The sequence below is a fragment of the Sarcophilus harrisii genome, chromosome 3, assembly GCF_902635505.1.
Source record: "Sarcophilus harrisii chromosome 3, mSarHar1.11, whole genome shotgun sequence".
Taxonomy (NCBI): Eukaryota; Metazoa; Chordata; class Mammalia; order Dasyuromorphia; family Dasyuridae; genus Sarcophilus; species Sarcophilus harrisii.
The window spans coordinates 172,561,297-172,577,719 of NC_045428.1; the positions used below are offsets into that span (position 1 = coordinate 172,561,297).

At 38.1% G+C, this 16,423-nt stretch overlaps 1 protein-coding gene across 1 annotated transcript in view; it reads right to left on the reverse strand.

Annotated features, from left to right (window-relative positions):
* The window catches only part of LOC116422540 (translation initiation factor IF-2-like), a 106,163-nt gene that overhangs the window by 68,810 nt on the left and 20,930 nt on the right, over positions 1-16,423 (reverse strand). The window contains exon 3 of the mRNA XM_031961232.1: positions 15,648-16,251. Within this exon, the coding sequence (XP_031817092.1) occupies positions 15,648-16,251 (604 nt within the window). The remainder of the gene's footprint in view (positions 1-15,647; positions 16,252-16,423) is intronic.

Sequence of the window (16,423 nt, forward strand, 5' to 3'; positions counted from 1 at the left end):
CGACTGTGCATTGAGAGGTACCAAAAAAAGATAGAGGGGATAAACCAAAAAAAAAAAAAAAAAATAGAGAAAATTCATGCTGTCAAGAGAATGTTTTGAGAGGGACAGACAAGAAATATAAAACTATTCAAGAAAAATAAGGAAAACTGGAAGATCCCTAAGAATCGAAAAGATGGATTCATTTCTGCAGCTGATAGACCAATTTCAACCTTGCAATTTCTGCCCCTTCCAAAAGGTCAGCAGACATTCAGTTCCCTTATGAAACACTGTCTCCAAAAATCATTTGCTATGCGCCTATCTACTTCACCCTTGTAAGAGGAGTCTGAAGGGTAGTTATAGGCTTTACTAATTCTGATATCAATGTTCCCCAATCAGTTTCAATCACTCAAATGGAAGTGAGGAGCAGGAGTCATCATTTTTGCTCCCTTCAGGGATCAATACTTTAAAAATAAAAAAAAGGCTTGAAACAGAGACACCGTTTGTTAAGATTATGATTTTCTGTAAAATGAACAAATTGGTAAGATCAACAAGAATGACTGCTTTTGCTGGGACAAGTCATGTAATTAAAACATTTGTTAACTCACTCAACTACTGGACCAAAATTGGTAAGAACAGTATAACCAGAGTTAGGATATATACTTTGCAAAAAAAAAATTTTCTTTGTGACTTAAAATTTCTTTTTAGTTGTCTTTAAAAAGTGCCTTTACTGCCATCTTTCTCCAATAACTGACTACCTAGCTATGTACTTAATTGTTCTGCCCTTTCAGATTATAATATGCCTTAAACACAAAGAAAAAAGAAAACCGAAAAGGAAAAATCCACACAACTCTATTTCATGTCTAAAAATTTATTAGAAAACAATCCCTTACTTGGAGTCCAACAAGAACAGTAGAGTCGATGTCCCTTACATGACAGAATCTCAAAACTCTATTCCATTTACAAATTGAATTGTAAACAACAGAATAAGTAGTTGTTGTTGAGTCAGCCTTGTCTGATTCTCTGTGATCCCATTTAGGGTTTTCTTGGCAAACTTAGGAGAAGTTTTACCATTTCTTTAGTTCATTTTACAGATGAGGAAACTGAGGCATACAATAACAAAGTTAAGTGACTTGCCCAGTTTGCCACATAGCGAATAAGTATCTGCAGCTGATGCCAGACTTGGCACTGAATACACTGTGTTACCTAACTGCCCAAGTATGCATGGATTACAAGAGAAGAAAGGCAGGACAAGTTTATAATCGGGAAATTAAATTACTCTGTGAGTGCTTGATATTAAACAATTATAAGAAAACAGCAAAGGACATACTTTAATATCAGTAACTCCTATCACAATAACAAAACAAATTATATTACATACCCTGGACTAGGTTAAACTTGGCACAAAATAAAAGAGCAAGAAAACTAATGTATTTGCACAATCCTACAGAACCAAGTCAAATCACATTATTGAAAGGTTACAAACACAGATATATATATGTCAACACACATTTTCAAATTGTTTCCAAATGTGCTTTTATAACCACCCTTCCCCCATTTTAATATCTTAAGCATTCTGTCCCATCTCACCTGTAATTTAATTTACATTTAATTGACATATTCATCCCTCCTACACCAGAAATGCAGATCCCTACTATTTCTAATAACTTAGAAAAGCACAAATGACCATTATCTATGTTGTATTTTTATTTATTTTGTCAAACACTTTCCAATTACATTTTAATTTGATTTAAGACTCAAAGAATTTTGCTGCACGGAAATTGATAGCCCCTTGACTAGATGACTTCTAAGGCTCCTTGCAGTTATCAATCTATGATTCTAATAATTATAATTTTTGTTGCTGTTCAGTCATTTCATTTGTGTCTCTTTCTTCCTGACTCCATCTGAAGTTTTCTTGGCAAAGATATTAGAGTGATCACTCTAATATGATGTTTCTTTCTCCAGCTCATTTTATGGATGAGGAAACCGAGTCAAGCAATGAAATGGCTTACCCAGAGCCACTGAAAAAACCTAGCTGTCCCCAATAACTATAGTACAAAATGGACTTTAACCGAGTTAAAAGCCAAATATTACATAAAGCCTAAAAGAGAGGAAAATCCTGGGTTATCAGGAAAAACTTCTTTAAAAAGGAACTATTTGAGTTGAGTCTTTAAAAATAAGTAGGAATTCAAAAGCCTGGTACTCTTCACACTAAAATATTATGAATATATCTAAAACTGTATCTCAGTCCTTTTAAAGAGCCATTGCAAGCTCCAAAAATATATGATAATTTAACACGAAACATTTGTCTACAAAATGCTTGAAATTTTAGAATAATTATAGCTTCCAGACCGCTTTTCTAGGTAACATCTGATGGGAAATACCAACTTTTTAAACAAAGGCTAAATTTAAAAGCCTAAACAAAAGGCATCAGGATCCACTGTATACTATTTTGAAAAACTGCAATACATATATCAAACCTCAAACTCAAGAGCTTGAAACTCAAGAATCAACTACCATTAAAAAAAAAAAAAACCACTATCTACTTAAGATTGGTTAGTATTCCTGTTTTTAATCATTGTTTTCCACCTAAGTACTTGGCTAGATATTTGGCTTATTCATATATTATTTACTAAGTGTCAAAAATGTGCAAGATCCTATGTGACAGTCACTGCAGGAGAAACCAAAGGGTAAAGTCCTCATGAAACTTACTGAATTAGCAAGAAACATGAAATATATATTCAAATTAACTACAAATTTGAATGACCAAGTGAATTAAGGAAGATACCCAAAAAATCACCAAGATAAAAGGAAGATAACACCTTTAGATAATAGGGAGTTATCCACATAGGTGAGATCTGGGAAGACTTAATGGGAAAGATGGTATTTTGGATGGGAACTCTGGACCAGCTTGTGGTAAACCACCAATATTATTATTCTCAGGAGCTGCTAAAACTTCCCTTCCACTTGCTAATGTCAACCAAGATGGGACTCAGTTTTCCCAAACTGTCTTTAAAACAGTCTAAATTTCTCAATACACAACCTGTCATTCCCTAGATCCCACCTTTATTTCCCCTTCTTCCCTCAGAGGTACCAAACTCCTTCCTAGTTCCTCCCCTTCCTACCTAGATCCAGCCCCCTTGAGCTATAAAAGTCACCTCCTCCCAAAAAGCAAATTGATCATCTATGACTCTGCTTTGCCTAGTCATAATTTGTTTGAGTCTGTGTACTATTCACATAATAAAATAGCAAATCTTTGTAATCTGTGATGTCCGTGTCATGGTTGCTTCATGTTGTGAACCAAATATTGCACTATTTTTATAATATTCATTTACAATTATGCTCTCCCAAATCTACTTCATATTTCTATTCCATATTACCCTTCCTGATACCTTTATTACCACTTCTTTTTCCCCGGGTATGGAAGGACAAGAATGAATAGCATGAGTAAGGAAAAGGGAGCATTTTATGAACAAAGACATAAAGACCAAAGTAACAAAGCATACTGGAAAAAAGGAGAGTTCAGTTTACTAGAACACTGCAAAAAAGGAAGAATAAATTCTTTAACATTTATTTATTTATTTATCTTTATTTACAAAGCATATGCATGGGTAATTTTTCCAACATTGATTCTTGCAAAACCTTTTGTTCCAAATTTTCCCCTCCTTACTCTCATCCCCTCCCCCAGCTAGTAGGCACTCCAATACATGTTAAATATGTTAAAATATATGTTAAATCCAATATATGTATACACATTTATACAGTTATCTTGTTGCACAAGAAAAATCAGATCAAGAAAGAAGAAAAAGAAAAACTGAGAAAGAAAACAAAATGCAAGCAAATAACAACAGACAGTGAAAATGCTATGCTATGTTATGTTCCACACTGTTCCCACAGTTCTCTCTGGGTGTAGATGGCTCTCTTCATCACTACACAAGTGGAACTGGTTTGAATCCTCTCATTGTTGAAGAGAACCATGTCTATCAGAATTGATCGTTCTATAGTCTTTTTGTTGCCGTGTATAATGATTTCCTGATTCTGTTCATTTCACTTAGCATCAGTTCATGTAGATTTCTCCAAGCCTCTCTGAAATCATCCTGCTGGTCATTTCTTACAGAACAATAATATTCCTTAACATTCATATATGACAATTTACCCAACCATTCTCCAATTGATGGGCATCCATTCAGGTTCCAGTTTCCTCCCACTACAAAAAGGGCTACCACAAACATTTTGGCACATGTGGGTCCCTTTCCCTTCTTTAAGATTTCTTTGGGATATAATCCCAATAGAAACACTGCTGGATCAAAGGGTATGCACAGTTTGATAACTTTTTGAGCATAGTTCCAAATTGCTCTCCAGAATGATTGGATCCGTTCACAGCTCCACCAACAATGTATCAGTGTCCCTGTTTTCCTACATCCTCTCCAACATTCATCATTATCTTTTCCTGTCATCTTAGCCAATCTGACAGGTGTGTGTAGTGGTATCTCAGAGTTGTCTTAATTTGCATTTCTCCGATCAACAGTGACTTGGAGCACCTTTTGATGTAACTACAAATAGTTTCAATTTCTCCATCTGAAAATTGTTCATCTCCTTTGACCATTTATCAATTGGAGAATGGCTTGAACTATTTTGAACTATTATAAATTTGAGTCAATTCTCTATATAGTTAGAAACGAGGCCTTTATCAGATCCTTTGGATGTAAAAATGGTTTCCCAGTTTATTGCTTCCCTTCTAATTTTTCTGCATTAATATTGTTTGTACAAAAACTTTTTAACTTAATATAATCAAAATTATCTATTTTATGATCAATAATGATCTCTAGTTCTTCTTTGGTCGCAAATTCCTTGCTCCTCCACAGGTCTGAGAAGTAAACTATCCTATATTCTTCTAATTTGTTTATAATATCATTCTTTATGTCTAGATCATGAACACATTTCAACCTTATCTTAGTATATGGTCTTAGGTGTGGATCAATGCCTAGTTTCTGCCATACTAGTTTCCAATTTTCCCAGCAATTTTTAATCAAACAGTGAATTCTTATCCCAAAAGCTGAGGCTTTTAGGTTTGTCAAATACTAGATTGCTATAGTCAATGACTATTTTGTTCTGTGAACCTAACCTATTCCACTGATCAACAGCACTTTTTCTTAGCCAGCACCAAATGGTTTTGATAATCATTGCTTTATAATATAGTTTTAGATCTGGTACAGCTAGGCACCTTCATTTGCTTTTCTCTTCATTAATTCCTTTGAAATTCTTGACCTTTTGTTCTTCCAGATGAATTTTGTTACTTTTTCTAATTCAGTAAAAGTTTCTTGGGAGTTTTACTAGTAAGGCACTAAATAAATAGATTAGTTTAGGTAGTATTGTCATCTTTATTATATTCACCGGACCTATCCACAAGCACTTAATATTTTTCCATTTGCTTAGATCGACTTTATTTGTGTGGAAAATGTTTTGTAAGTTTTGCTCACATAGCAAAATTTTCCTTTGGCAGATAGATTCCCAAATGTTTTATACTATCAACAGCTATTTTAAATGGAATTTCTCTTTGTATCTCTTGCTGTTGGATTTTGTTATTGATATATAAAAATGCTGATTATTTATGTGGATTTATTTTGTATCCTGCAACTTTGCTAAAGTTGTGGATTGTTTCTAATAGTTTTTTAGTTGATTCTCTAGGAATCTCTAAGTATATCATCATAGCATTTGCAAAGAGTTTCCTCATTACCTACTCTAATTCCTTTAATCTCTTTTTCTTCTTTTATTGCCAAAGCTAGCATTTCTAATACAATATTGAATAGTAATGATGATAGTGGGCAACCTTGTTTCACCCTTGATCTTATTGGGAATGGTCCCAGCTTATCCCCATTACATATAATGCTTGCTTACTGATGGTTTTAAATAGATACTACTACCTGTTTTAAGGAAAAGTCCATTTATTCCTATACTCTCTGGTGTTTTTATTAGGAATGGATGTTGGATTTTATCAAATGCTTTTTCTGCATCCACTGAGATAATCACATGATTTTTGTTAATTTAGTTATTGATACAGTTAATTATGCTAATAGTTTTCCTAATATTAAACCAGCCCTGCATTCCTGGTATAAATCCTACTCGCTCATGGTGTATTATTCTAAGGATAATTTTCTGTAATCTCTTTGCTAATATTTTATTTAAGATTTTTGCATCAATATTCATTAGGGAGATTGGTCTACAATTTTTTTTTCCTCTGTTTTCAACCTACCTGATTTAGGTATGTCTGTGTCATAAAAGGAATTTGGTAGGAGTAATGAAAGAATAATTTACGATATGGTTAGAATGATAGGGGGAAACCAAATTTAGGATTTTTTTCTTGTAGATAATAGTTCAGTAAACTCCTAAGAACTTCAAGAAGAATTCAGTCACTCAGTAAAGATTAAGTGCCTACTATATGTGCTAAGTGCTGCAAATATTTTTTTAAAAGGCAAAAGATCGCCCATATTCTCAAGGAGTTCCCAGTCTAAAGGGGGGGGGGGGGAAAGCAAGGTGCACATAACTATGTTTTTAAAAAAAGATCAATACAGAAGACATTATAAATAATCAGAAGGAAAGCCTTAGAAAGATAGGGGAAAGCTTCCTATTGAAGGTGGGATTTTGTCCAGTTTTGCATGAAGCCAGGAGACAGAAGGGAAAACATTCCAGGCACTTGGGACAGACAGGGAAAATGTCCAAGAGTAGGTGAAAATCTGATTGGATCTCTGCTTAAGCAAAGTAATTTTGTATGCCATGCAATAAGATATATTAGCAGGGAAAGAATATGTATTACCTTAATTAAGTTAGAAGCAACAAGAATAGAAAGAAAGACAGAAATGCAAGAGATACCATGGATGCCAACATTTAAGAACTTATCAGATGGAGGAATTATGGTCAAAGGAAATCAAACGTAACTGGTAACAAACTCCAAACTTTCTGTCATGGAGAGGGTGAATATGCAGGTGGAGATGTTTAATCATAATTATTTGCATATCACAGCTTCTCAATATACAGAAAATTCGATAAGGGAACAAGGAAAATTTGTATCCCTCCTTATTTCTGTTGAGTTTTGCCAGAGTTCCAGATGAACCATCTCAGTCTTACCCTAGCTATTGTCTCCTCACCCTCCCTCAATCCACATATCCATTCTTTTTCCCCCTGAGGTAATTGGGGTTAAATCATATAGCTAGCTTGAAAAACCAGATATGAACTCAGGTCCTCTGGACTCTTAGGCCACTGGCCTATCTACTTCACCACCTAACCTCTACACATGCAATTAATTGCTAGATGTAGTTCTTTCTACCTCACATTTTTCAAATTCAACCCCTTTCACCCATGCAGCTATCAGATTAATTCAAATCCTTATCACTTTTCACCTAGACTACTGCAATGGCCTCCAAAATGATCTTCCTGTTTAAGTCTCTTCCTACGCCAAACCATCCTCCAAAGCAATCAAAGTGACTTTTCCCCAAGAGTAGATCTAAGTCACTCACACATTCAAACTCGGGCAGTTCCCTACAGCCTGCAGGATAATACATAAACTTTGCAGTTTGATTATGAAAATCCTAAATAGCCTGGTCCAAACTAATTATACATTATTCTCCTTCAAGAACACTAAACTTTTTTTTAATTTTATTTTTACTTCTCTCTGAGCCCCCTTTTCCATTTCCATGATGATTTCTCTAGTTCTAGGCTTTATCACTTTTCACACTCATGCTGTGGTTCAGTTGTGCCTGACTCTTCATGACACCCTTTGAGTTTTCTTGGCAGAAATACTAGAGTGGTTTTCCATTTCCCTCTCCAACTCATTTGACATTAAGATCAATAGGGCCAAGTGACTTGCCCAAGATCACACAGCTAGTATTTAAGGTCACATTTGAACTTGGGTTTTTCTGACTCCAGCCAGCCACTCTATTCACTGTGCCAGCTAGGATTCCAAACTGATCTTTTCCTTCTTTTTACATGACAGTCCATCTCTCTCGGCCTTCCTTTCCACTAATGTCTGGAATGCTTCCACCTTCACTTTAGCCTCATAGGATTCGTCATTTCTCTCAAGGTACAGTCCAAATGCCACAGGGAGCCTTTCCCAGCACCACACTCCCCTCTATGCCTATTGCCTTCTCTCTCTAATTTATTTTATATTTATCCTAAATGTATATGCTATCTTATCCAATAGAATATAACTTCCTTTTGTATTGTTATCCTCAGGGTCTGGCACACAGTAGGTGCTTTCTAAATCATTGATAAATTTGAAGTTTAAACTCTGACCCAGAACTTAGTATTCTTCATAACAGGCTTGCTAAATTGCTTTAGATTAAAAGTTGAGAAATTCCAAGGATAAGGGGACAAAAGAGAGAAACCAGGGAAAGAGTCAAAGAAAGTGTCAGAATAGAATGCACTATCACTAGAGTCTCAAGAGAGTTAACTTGTACTGAATACTGGAAAGAAGTCAAAGAGGCTTAGGACTGAGATAAAGCCATCCAACTAAGAGGGAAAGTGGACAGTCACAAAACAAGGTTGAAATATGTAACAAGCTGCTCATGATATTTTAGTAACTATTTTGAATATAATAAAGAAAGAATGATTTGATGAAATTGGGCAGCATCAGGATTGATTTCAAAATTTGAAGCAGTAATCATAAGACAAAGTTAAGTCTTATTGATTCAATTCTTTTTTTGCACCCATACCCTTCTGACAAATGATATTTCACCACTTAAGAAGGATCTGATCCCCTTAATTACTTTGATGAGACATCACCTAGGAACACTAGAATGGTGTAAATTTCTAACATGACAGAGTAGAAAGATTAGCAGCCTTGGGACTACGAAGATCTAAATTCAAATTCCAATGTGCTGGCTGTGTGATTCTCCAGGCAATTCTTTAGAATTCTTAAGTGACAGAGAACATGCTGATCTACACAGGTAGCTCTAAAGTTCCCCATACCAAAGAAATCACACAATCCAGCATTTTATCTCTACTGACTAACCCGGATTTATGTTTTGTTTTTACTTCTTCAATATACTCTCAAACAGTGAAGTTAAGTCAGGAATTCCAATAAGAAATGCCAATGTGTCACACACTATGCTAAATGCTAGGGATAGCAAGAAAGGCCAAAAACAAAAAACAACAACAACAAAAACCTAGTCACTCCCTCCAAAAGCTCCCATTCTAATGGGAGAGACAACATGTAACTTTGTACAAATAAGATTTTGACAGATTTAAACTGGAGAAAATAAATATTTATCACAATAATAAATAATTACAATATATTATTATATATAATGATATATATATGTAAAATATATAATAATATATTATATAATGTGAAATATATAGTTATATAAGAATGTTCTCACCACAGCTATAACTATTACTAGTTATTGATTTCAAAGACCAATTTCTCCTCCTGTTGATGGAAACAGCAATATTTCCTGAAATAATGAATTTGGAAAGCTTGGTAACAGAAAAAAACAAGAACAAGCTATTCTCAATTGCAGAAGGAATCTCTTCAGAACACCATTAGATTTCCATGTGAAGCAGGACCAGTGAGTTCTGCTGCTGTTACACATGGGTTTTAACAGTCACTTTTCTGCTCTCCAGTATTCCTTTAAACCAGTACTAACTCCAGTAGAAATGACCAAAAACAAAAAAAATTAACACTAGGCTTTGCAGAATCTTGAAATATCTCCTGAGTTGGCAAAAATTAAATTATGTTCGATATATTTTTAGCATTAAATAAAAAGCTGATTGTACTCTGATTTTATGATTTATGATTATATATGATTTATTTTATAATGGCATTAAAAACTCCCAGTAAGGAAGCTTTCTCTTTCAACCAATATAAATCAGCACCTGCTCAATTGGTAGTATTAGTTGTATGGGGTATATAGAGATTAAGTGTGTTATCCAGGATCATACAGCCAATATGTGTCAGAGGTGAAACTTGAAATCAGGTCTGGCTGACTTAAACTGCCAAATTACACCAGGAAGTCCCTAGTTTAATCCATACATGCTATTTTAATTTATTAACCATAACCATGCCTTCCCTTACCAAATTAGATAAGTTTATTATACTTAAATTCTTAACCCTGCCAATCCTTCATCTATTAAAGACGCTAAATATACATGAAGGGATAAGGATAAGAAAATTACTTGGAGCATTCTAACAGGCTGACACTAAATAAATGAAATGCTTCACCCAATTTTCTTACTCTGTGTTGACTTCTAGAAACAACTTATCAGTAGACAAGTAAAACACTGAATCCACCCACTAGAAGATTTCTTTTGTTGTTGTTTTGTTTTGTTTTCATGACAAAGTATGACTGGAAAAAGTTTTATGACAAGCAATGGAACGTTTTTCCATTATAAAGACATATCTTTAAGCAAAATGAAAACTAGCAAGGTTTTCAAACTTGCTAAAATTAAAATTTCAGGGCATTACAAAACTGAACGGATCACCTACAAACTTATCATCTGTTATTATCCAGCAAATACTTGGGTACTAATAGCAAATAAGAGCTGGTCCTTATGCTGAAGCTGTACAGAGCACTTTAATTTTCATCTCATTTTACAGATGAGAAAACTGAGGCTGAAAAAGATTAAGTAACTTGTCTCATGTCACATAGCTACTAGATAAGTGAGAATTTGAACTTCGGTCTTCTATCTTCAAATCCAGCATTCTATAGATGTCAAGTTTCCTGCCATGAGGAGTTCACAATGTAACATGGATATCTTAACACAAATAGCTATAGAACAAGACATAAAAATAGAAGTGCCATGAGCCAGGGGTATGGCAAAATTATATCCTACATAAGGGATGTGATAATGTTTCATAAACAAATAGCATGTGTGCTAGCCCTTGAATGATGGAAAGTTCAAAAAGGTAAACATTCTGAGCAGAGAAAATGACATGAACAAATTCTGGTTCACTTGGAAAACCAGTTATCTATATAGCTCTGGCTTCTTTTAAGGCAATAAGGAAATCATTGATGAGCAGCTAGGTAGCACAATGGAAAGAGGGCTCAGCCCAGCTTGTAGGAAGAAAGACTTCTCCCGAGTTCAAATCTGACTTCAGATACTTACTAGCTATGTGATCCTGGGCAAGTCAGTTAACTCTCTTTGCCTCAGTTCCCTCATCTATAAAAATGAGCTAGAAAAGGAAATAGCAAATCATTCCAGTATCTTTATCAAGAAAACCCCAAAAGGGTCACAGAAAGTCAAACATGTTTGAAAAACAGGGAACCATTCAAAGTTACTAAAGACAAAGGTGCCATGATAAGAACCATCAAGGTAATGAGATATTGACAGTAAAAGAAAAGAAAAAAATCAAAGGAAAGAGTTTTTAAGGTTTCTTGATTTTTAAAGAGATCGCTTAAGAAATTTTTTTCCTAGCTAATTATCTCTTTGAGCTGTCCTAAAATGTCAAATGCTAATGATTAATGATAGCCTATTGGCACTTGAGTAACTTTATTTTTCCACGACAGAGAAATAATTTTAGTAGCATGCCAAATAAACAATTCAAAGAAAAATAGTAATTCTTATGAACCAATGGAGAATACTTTCACATCTGAAAGATAGCACTGTACCAGCTAAATGAATGTGAACATTTTGTCATCTCAATCAACAAAAACAACTAGCTATTTACATTTATAGTTCCTTGAAATTATAAAACCTTTCACACATCTTATTATATTTCAGGAGCTCCTTTCAAAATTTTACAATCTTACAAATAAAAAGGGAGGGAGGAAACAGATAGAATATGAAAGAGAGAAGATGGTGTTGGAAACCCCCAGGAAAGAAACTCTGATAACTAAGATTAGAAATAGATTTACAACTTACAGTTTTAAAGAGTTGCTCAGAGCACTGAGAGGTTAAGGGATTTTCCCAAAGTCACAAAACCAGTCTATATAAAAAGTGAGACCTAGGTTCTTTGAACAAGAAATCAGTTTTCTATCTACTTCACCAAGCTAACTTTTAAGAAAGAAATGATCATTATCTCATTAAAGTATTAATTAGGCACCCACAATGTTTAAAGCATCCCAGAGAGCAAAAGAGGTAGCATGTATACTCTGCTAGGCTTTCTCAAATATCTGTCAAAAATATGTCAAATATCCCCTGAGTACTGTTTCAGACGTTTAGCTTTCACTTATAACCTAGTCAGCAGAAATCCTGACAACTTCCATTTTCACTGAAATGTTTTCAAGAACCAAATTTAATTCATATGTGGAAATGTGAAGCAAAGTGGTATAAGAGGATAGCGAACAGACCTTGTGCCAGGTACAACTGGGTTCAAGTTCTACATAATAGCCGTGTGACCTTGGGTGATTTCTAAACATTTCAGTGCTCCTGGCAAGAGTCTAAGTTTCAAAAAATGTCTAGAAAATAGTACAGAAAGATAATTTTCCCCAAGTAATTATCTATACAAAACTTGTAATTGCTATATAAATATCTATAAGCATATTTTTTTTTATTCTTTACAGCTCAGGGTTAATAATTATGCTTTGAGAGAGACATCTTGATACTTTAGTGAAAGAAAAATTCAAAATGAAAAAGTCATTGCAGAAGAAAAGATTTATTTACCACTAAATAATATAGGAAGAAGAAACTACTCTGACTCAATGAAGCTGCTTACTTTGAAAACCAATTCAATGACTTGCCTTGAATGATTCTGGAGTTGCCTGAACTCTATGCATCTGGGCTACCAAGCACATTTCACAAATATTTGCAACTAAGACCTTTTAAGCAAAGTTTGAAGTATTTCCATAACTCATTTTCAGAAAGAAACAATTTGATGGCCCCATTTGCAATCCATCTGAACAAGAATACATTTTAGCTTTCTCCCTCCCTGGAGTGATCTATGGGTAGTTTCCAATTCATTTAAGAAAAACCTCAGCTTCTCAGATCTCAAAACTTCCTCCCCAATAAAGTCAACAAGCACTCTTATACTATAAGGTCATTAAATCTTTTAAAGTTACAGACCCATCTCCCCAAGCACTATTTCTCCCCCAAAGCTCACTGCAGCTTTACCAATTAAAAGTGTTCCTATCACACAGAGCTATAGCCAGAACAAATTACATAAATGCAAAGGATAGAGGTAAAGTAAAAGGTTTCAGGTAGTAGAAGGCAATTAAGGAATCCTTAGGGGATCATAAAAGGTTATATACAATCTGTATATGCCCACCAGTATGTCTACTCAAGAATCCAACTAGTGTACTTAATGCTTAAGGATAGCAGATATCTTGAAGACACCCTTACACAGTTTCTGCTGATTACTGGAAAACAGCAGTAGTGTAAATGACAAAAGTTCAAAAATTTTCAGAAGTTAGATATAGATTAAAAATTTCAATTTAGAAGGGTGATTAAGCACCTTTACAAAAGTATATGATATCCAGAAATATACCAAAAGGCAAGATTGAGACTAGTGCAAACTGGTTTTAGGAAGGGTAAGAGATTGAGCCTGTGATTTCATTAATGTCAAATTCAAATGGAAGCCCAGGGCCACTAATCCAAACAGAAGGATCCCTGGGGGCCACATATTGATTTAGTTTTAAAATGTAATGTTATCTATTTTTTCTGTGTTTCTATTTTTTAAAATATTGTATTTTGATCTGGCCACATGTGCCTGGGTTTAACTAGGCAATGAATTAAGGCATTGATTCTGGAGTGAGGAAGGGACTGGACCTATGATTGGAATAAACAAACTTCTACTGTTGCAGGTCAGCAACTTTTTCTGAGCTGCACAGAACTGCTAAAAGTGAAATGACTTGTCCAGCGTCACATAACTAGTAAATGGGTACAATTGAATGGTTGCCTTTACCACATAGTGTAGCTCAACAAACTGTGCCCAGTTTCACCATAATATAGTGAGTCTCAGAGACTAGTCAGAGACCTTGAAAGTCCTGAATTCAATCCAAAAGTCCTGCCTCTGCCTCTGACCCGTCACACTCTCTCAAAACTTTGAGAAGCAATAATTTGGGTTGAAGAAAATGTACATTTATAGTGTATTCAATCATCTTCAATGTTTGATCCAAGAACACAGGCTAGGATTCTGTTAAGCATATTCCATCTATAACATTGGAGGGATTTTTGTTATTACACAGTCTTTGACACCTCTTGCTTCTTGCCGGGTTTAGATTCTTCCATCCTCCGAAGAAAGTTAAAAAAATTGGTCTATTTAGAAATATACTAAAGAAATAAATGAATATTCGGAAAAGCTCCTCTGAATTCGGGGGGTAAAAAGGGAAAGAACAGTTTATTCAATCAAATCACAGGATCCTGTCAGAAAGGACTCCAAATCGAATGCCTTAATAATATACTGCCTCCCTGTCAAGATCTAGAAGTCAACTAGAATCCAGAATCTGGATGATAATTAGAAAACGGTTTGAAACAATCATACACTAGGTGGGAAAGCAACACAAGTCAAATAAAAGACGACCAGTTATGTACATCAAAACCACTCTGTTAAGATGTTTAAATGCTTTGCTCGTTTTGTTTTAGTATTCCCCAGCATAAAGACGTCAATTTTCTCCAGCATTTTAACAGTTTACCAATTAACGTGTTTTGCAAGTGGAATCTCTCTACACAATTAAAAAAAAAAAAGCTGTGTTTACGAGCAATTGCCTTCTGTAATACGAGAGAATCTAAAACTATTTAGAAAGTTGGGTTCAAGTAATAAGTGCGACTAAGACTTCTAAATAATGCGGCCCAGGACCGATTATTCGTTAGCACGTTATGTGCCTTTGGCAAACATCACTTCGGTGAGACCCGACGGTGACGTTGCGCGCACAAGAGGTAGGTAAGGCTGCTTCCTCTCCAACTCCTCCTTGTAACCTAAGGTTCTTTCTGCTCTTGACCCCAGCAGTTGTATTGCTCTCTGCCCTACACCAGCTCAAACCTGGCTTGGCGGAGGAAGAGCTACTTCCCAGGAGGCTCGGGAGCTCGGCGCTTCCTGTCTCCCCCAGTCAGGAGCCCCCACCAGCCGGGAGTCCCAGAGACTAGAACCGCTGCTTTATCTCCGCCCCATCAAGCTCCCCGGGCAAATTCTCTCTCCCCTCCGCAACAGACCTCCACCGCAATCTATTTCCTCCACCGCAATCTATTTCCTCCTCCTTATCACTTAACAACGCGGAGCGAAATGCCCGAGCGTGCCCTCCAGCTGCACCGCGGGGCTCCCAACCTGAGCAGAAGCAGGTCCGTGCCCCCGCCCCCCACCTTCCTCCTCCTCCTCCCCGGCGCTCCGCGCACTCCTCCTCCCAAGCACAGCGACAGCCGCCCGGGAGGAAGGAGAGGGGGAAAGACCACCGGTGGGGATGAGAAGGTGGGAGAAGAGAAGAAAGGGGGTGTTTAAAAGTGTACATGTCTCAACGAAGGGAGGGGGCTCCCCGGCCCACAACAGACTGCGAGGGCGGGGTGTGGGGAAAAGAGGCTGATGCGGGCAGAAGAGACCCCCCCCCCCCCCGCCCAGCCCCATCCATCTTTCCTCGCTGGAAGGGGGCGCCCCACGTCAACTCTTTTCAATCAGCCCAAGTTTCCGGCGGTACCCTGCACCCCAAACCCGCGGATAGTCCCCTTTCCCGCCCCCCAGCCCCGCGAGCGTGCCCAAGGAGCCCCTCCTCTCGGCGGACCGCTCTCCATCCCAGCCCGGCTCCTACCTCCCGAGGGGCGGTGGGTGATGGGGGGAAGAAGGGGACGCCCTCGGCCGGGAGAGCGGAGGCGGAGCGCAGAAAGCCGCCCGTGGGGTCGGCAGGACGAGGCAGAAAGCACGGCTGCGGCCCCCCCACCCAAACTCACAAGAGCTGGGGAGGGGTCCCCACTGGCCCGGCCGGCACACTCAAGCCCAGACAGAGAAGGCGGCGGCGGCGGCGGCCGGGCTCCCCCGCCGAAGGAGGCTCCGCTCTTTGTCTCCGCCGCTCCCCCTCCTTCCCTCACGGCCGCCGCTGACTGCCGCCGCCGCCGCTGCTGCTGCTCTCCCTGCCGCGGCGGCTGCTGCCTCCAGCTCCTGCCGCCGCCGCCGCCGCTCCCGCTCCCCCTCCCGCGGCGGAGGCGGACTCTCCCGAGGGGACCGGGCTGCCGCTCTCCTTCTACTGCTTCGGCTCCTGCACCTCCTCCGCCCCTCCAGCCGGCCGAACGCCTCCCAGGCCCCAGGTCGCTGGCCTTTCTCTCCTTCTCCGGCTCTGCTCCGCGGCTCTCAGCCCGACCAACCCGAGCTGGCGGCAGCGGCGGCGGCGGCGGCAACCCCTCCCCCCATGCACACAACTCCCTCCTCCTCCAGCTCCTCTTCCTCCTCCTTTTCCCCTCCCTTTCTCCTCCTCCTCCTCTTCTTGTCGCCGCCGCCTCCTCGGCTGCTCCTCCCCCGGCCCGGGCGGTGACGCGGTGGGCTCCGCCGGAGGCCTTTTACCCCCGCCCTCCCCCCCTACCTCCCTGCCTT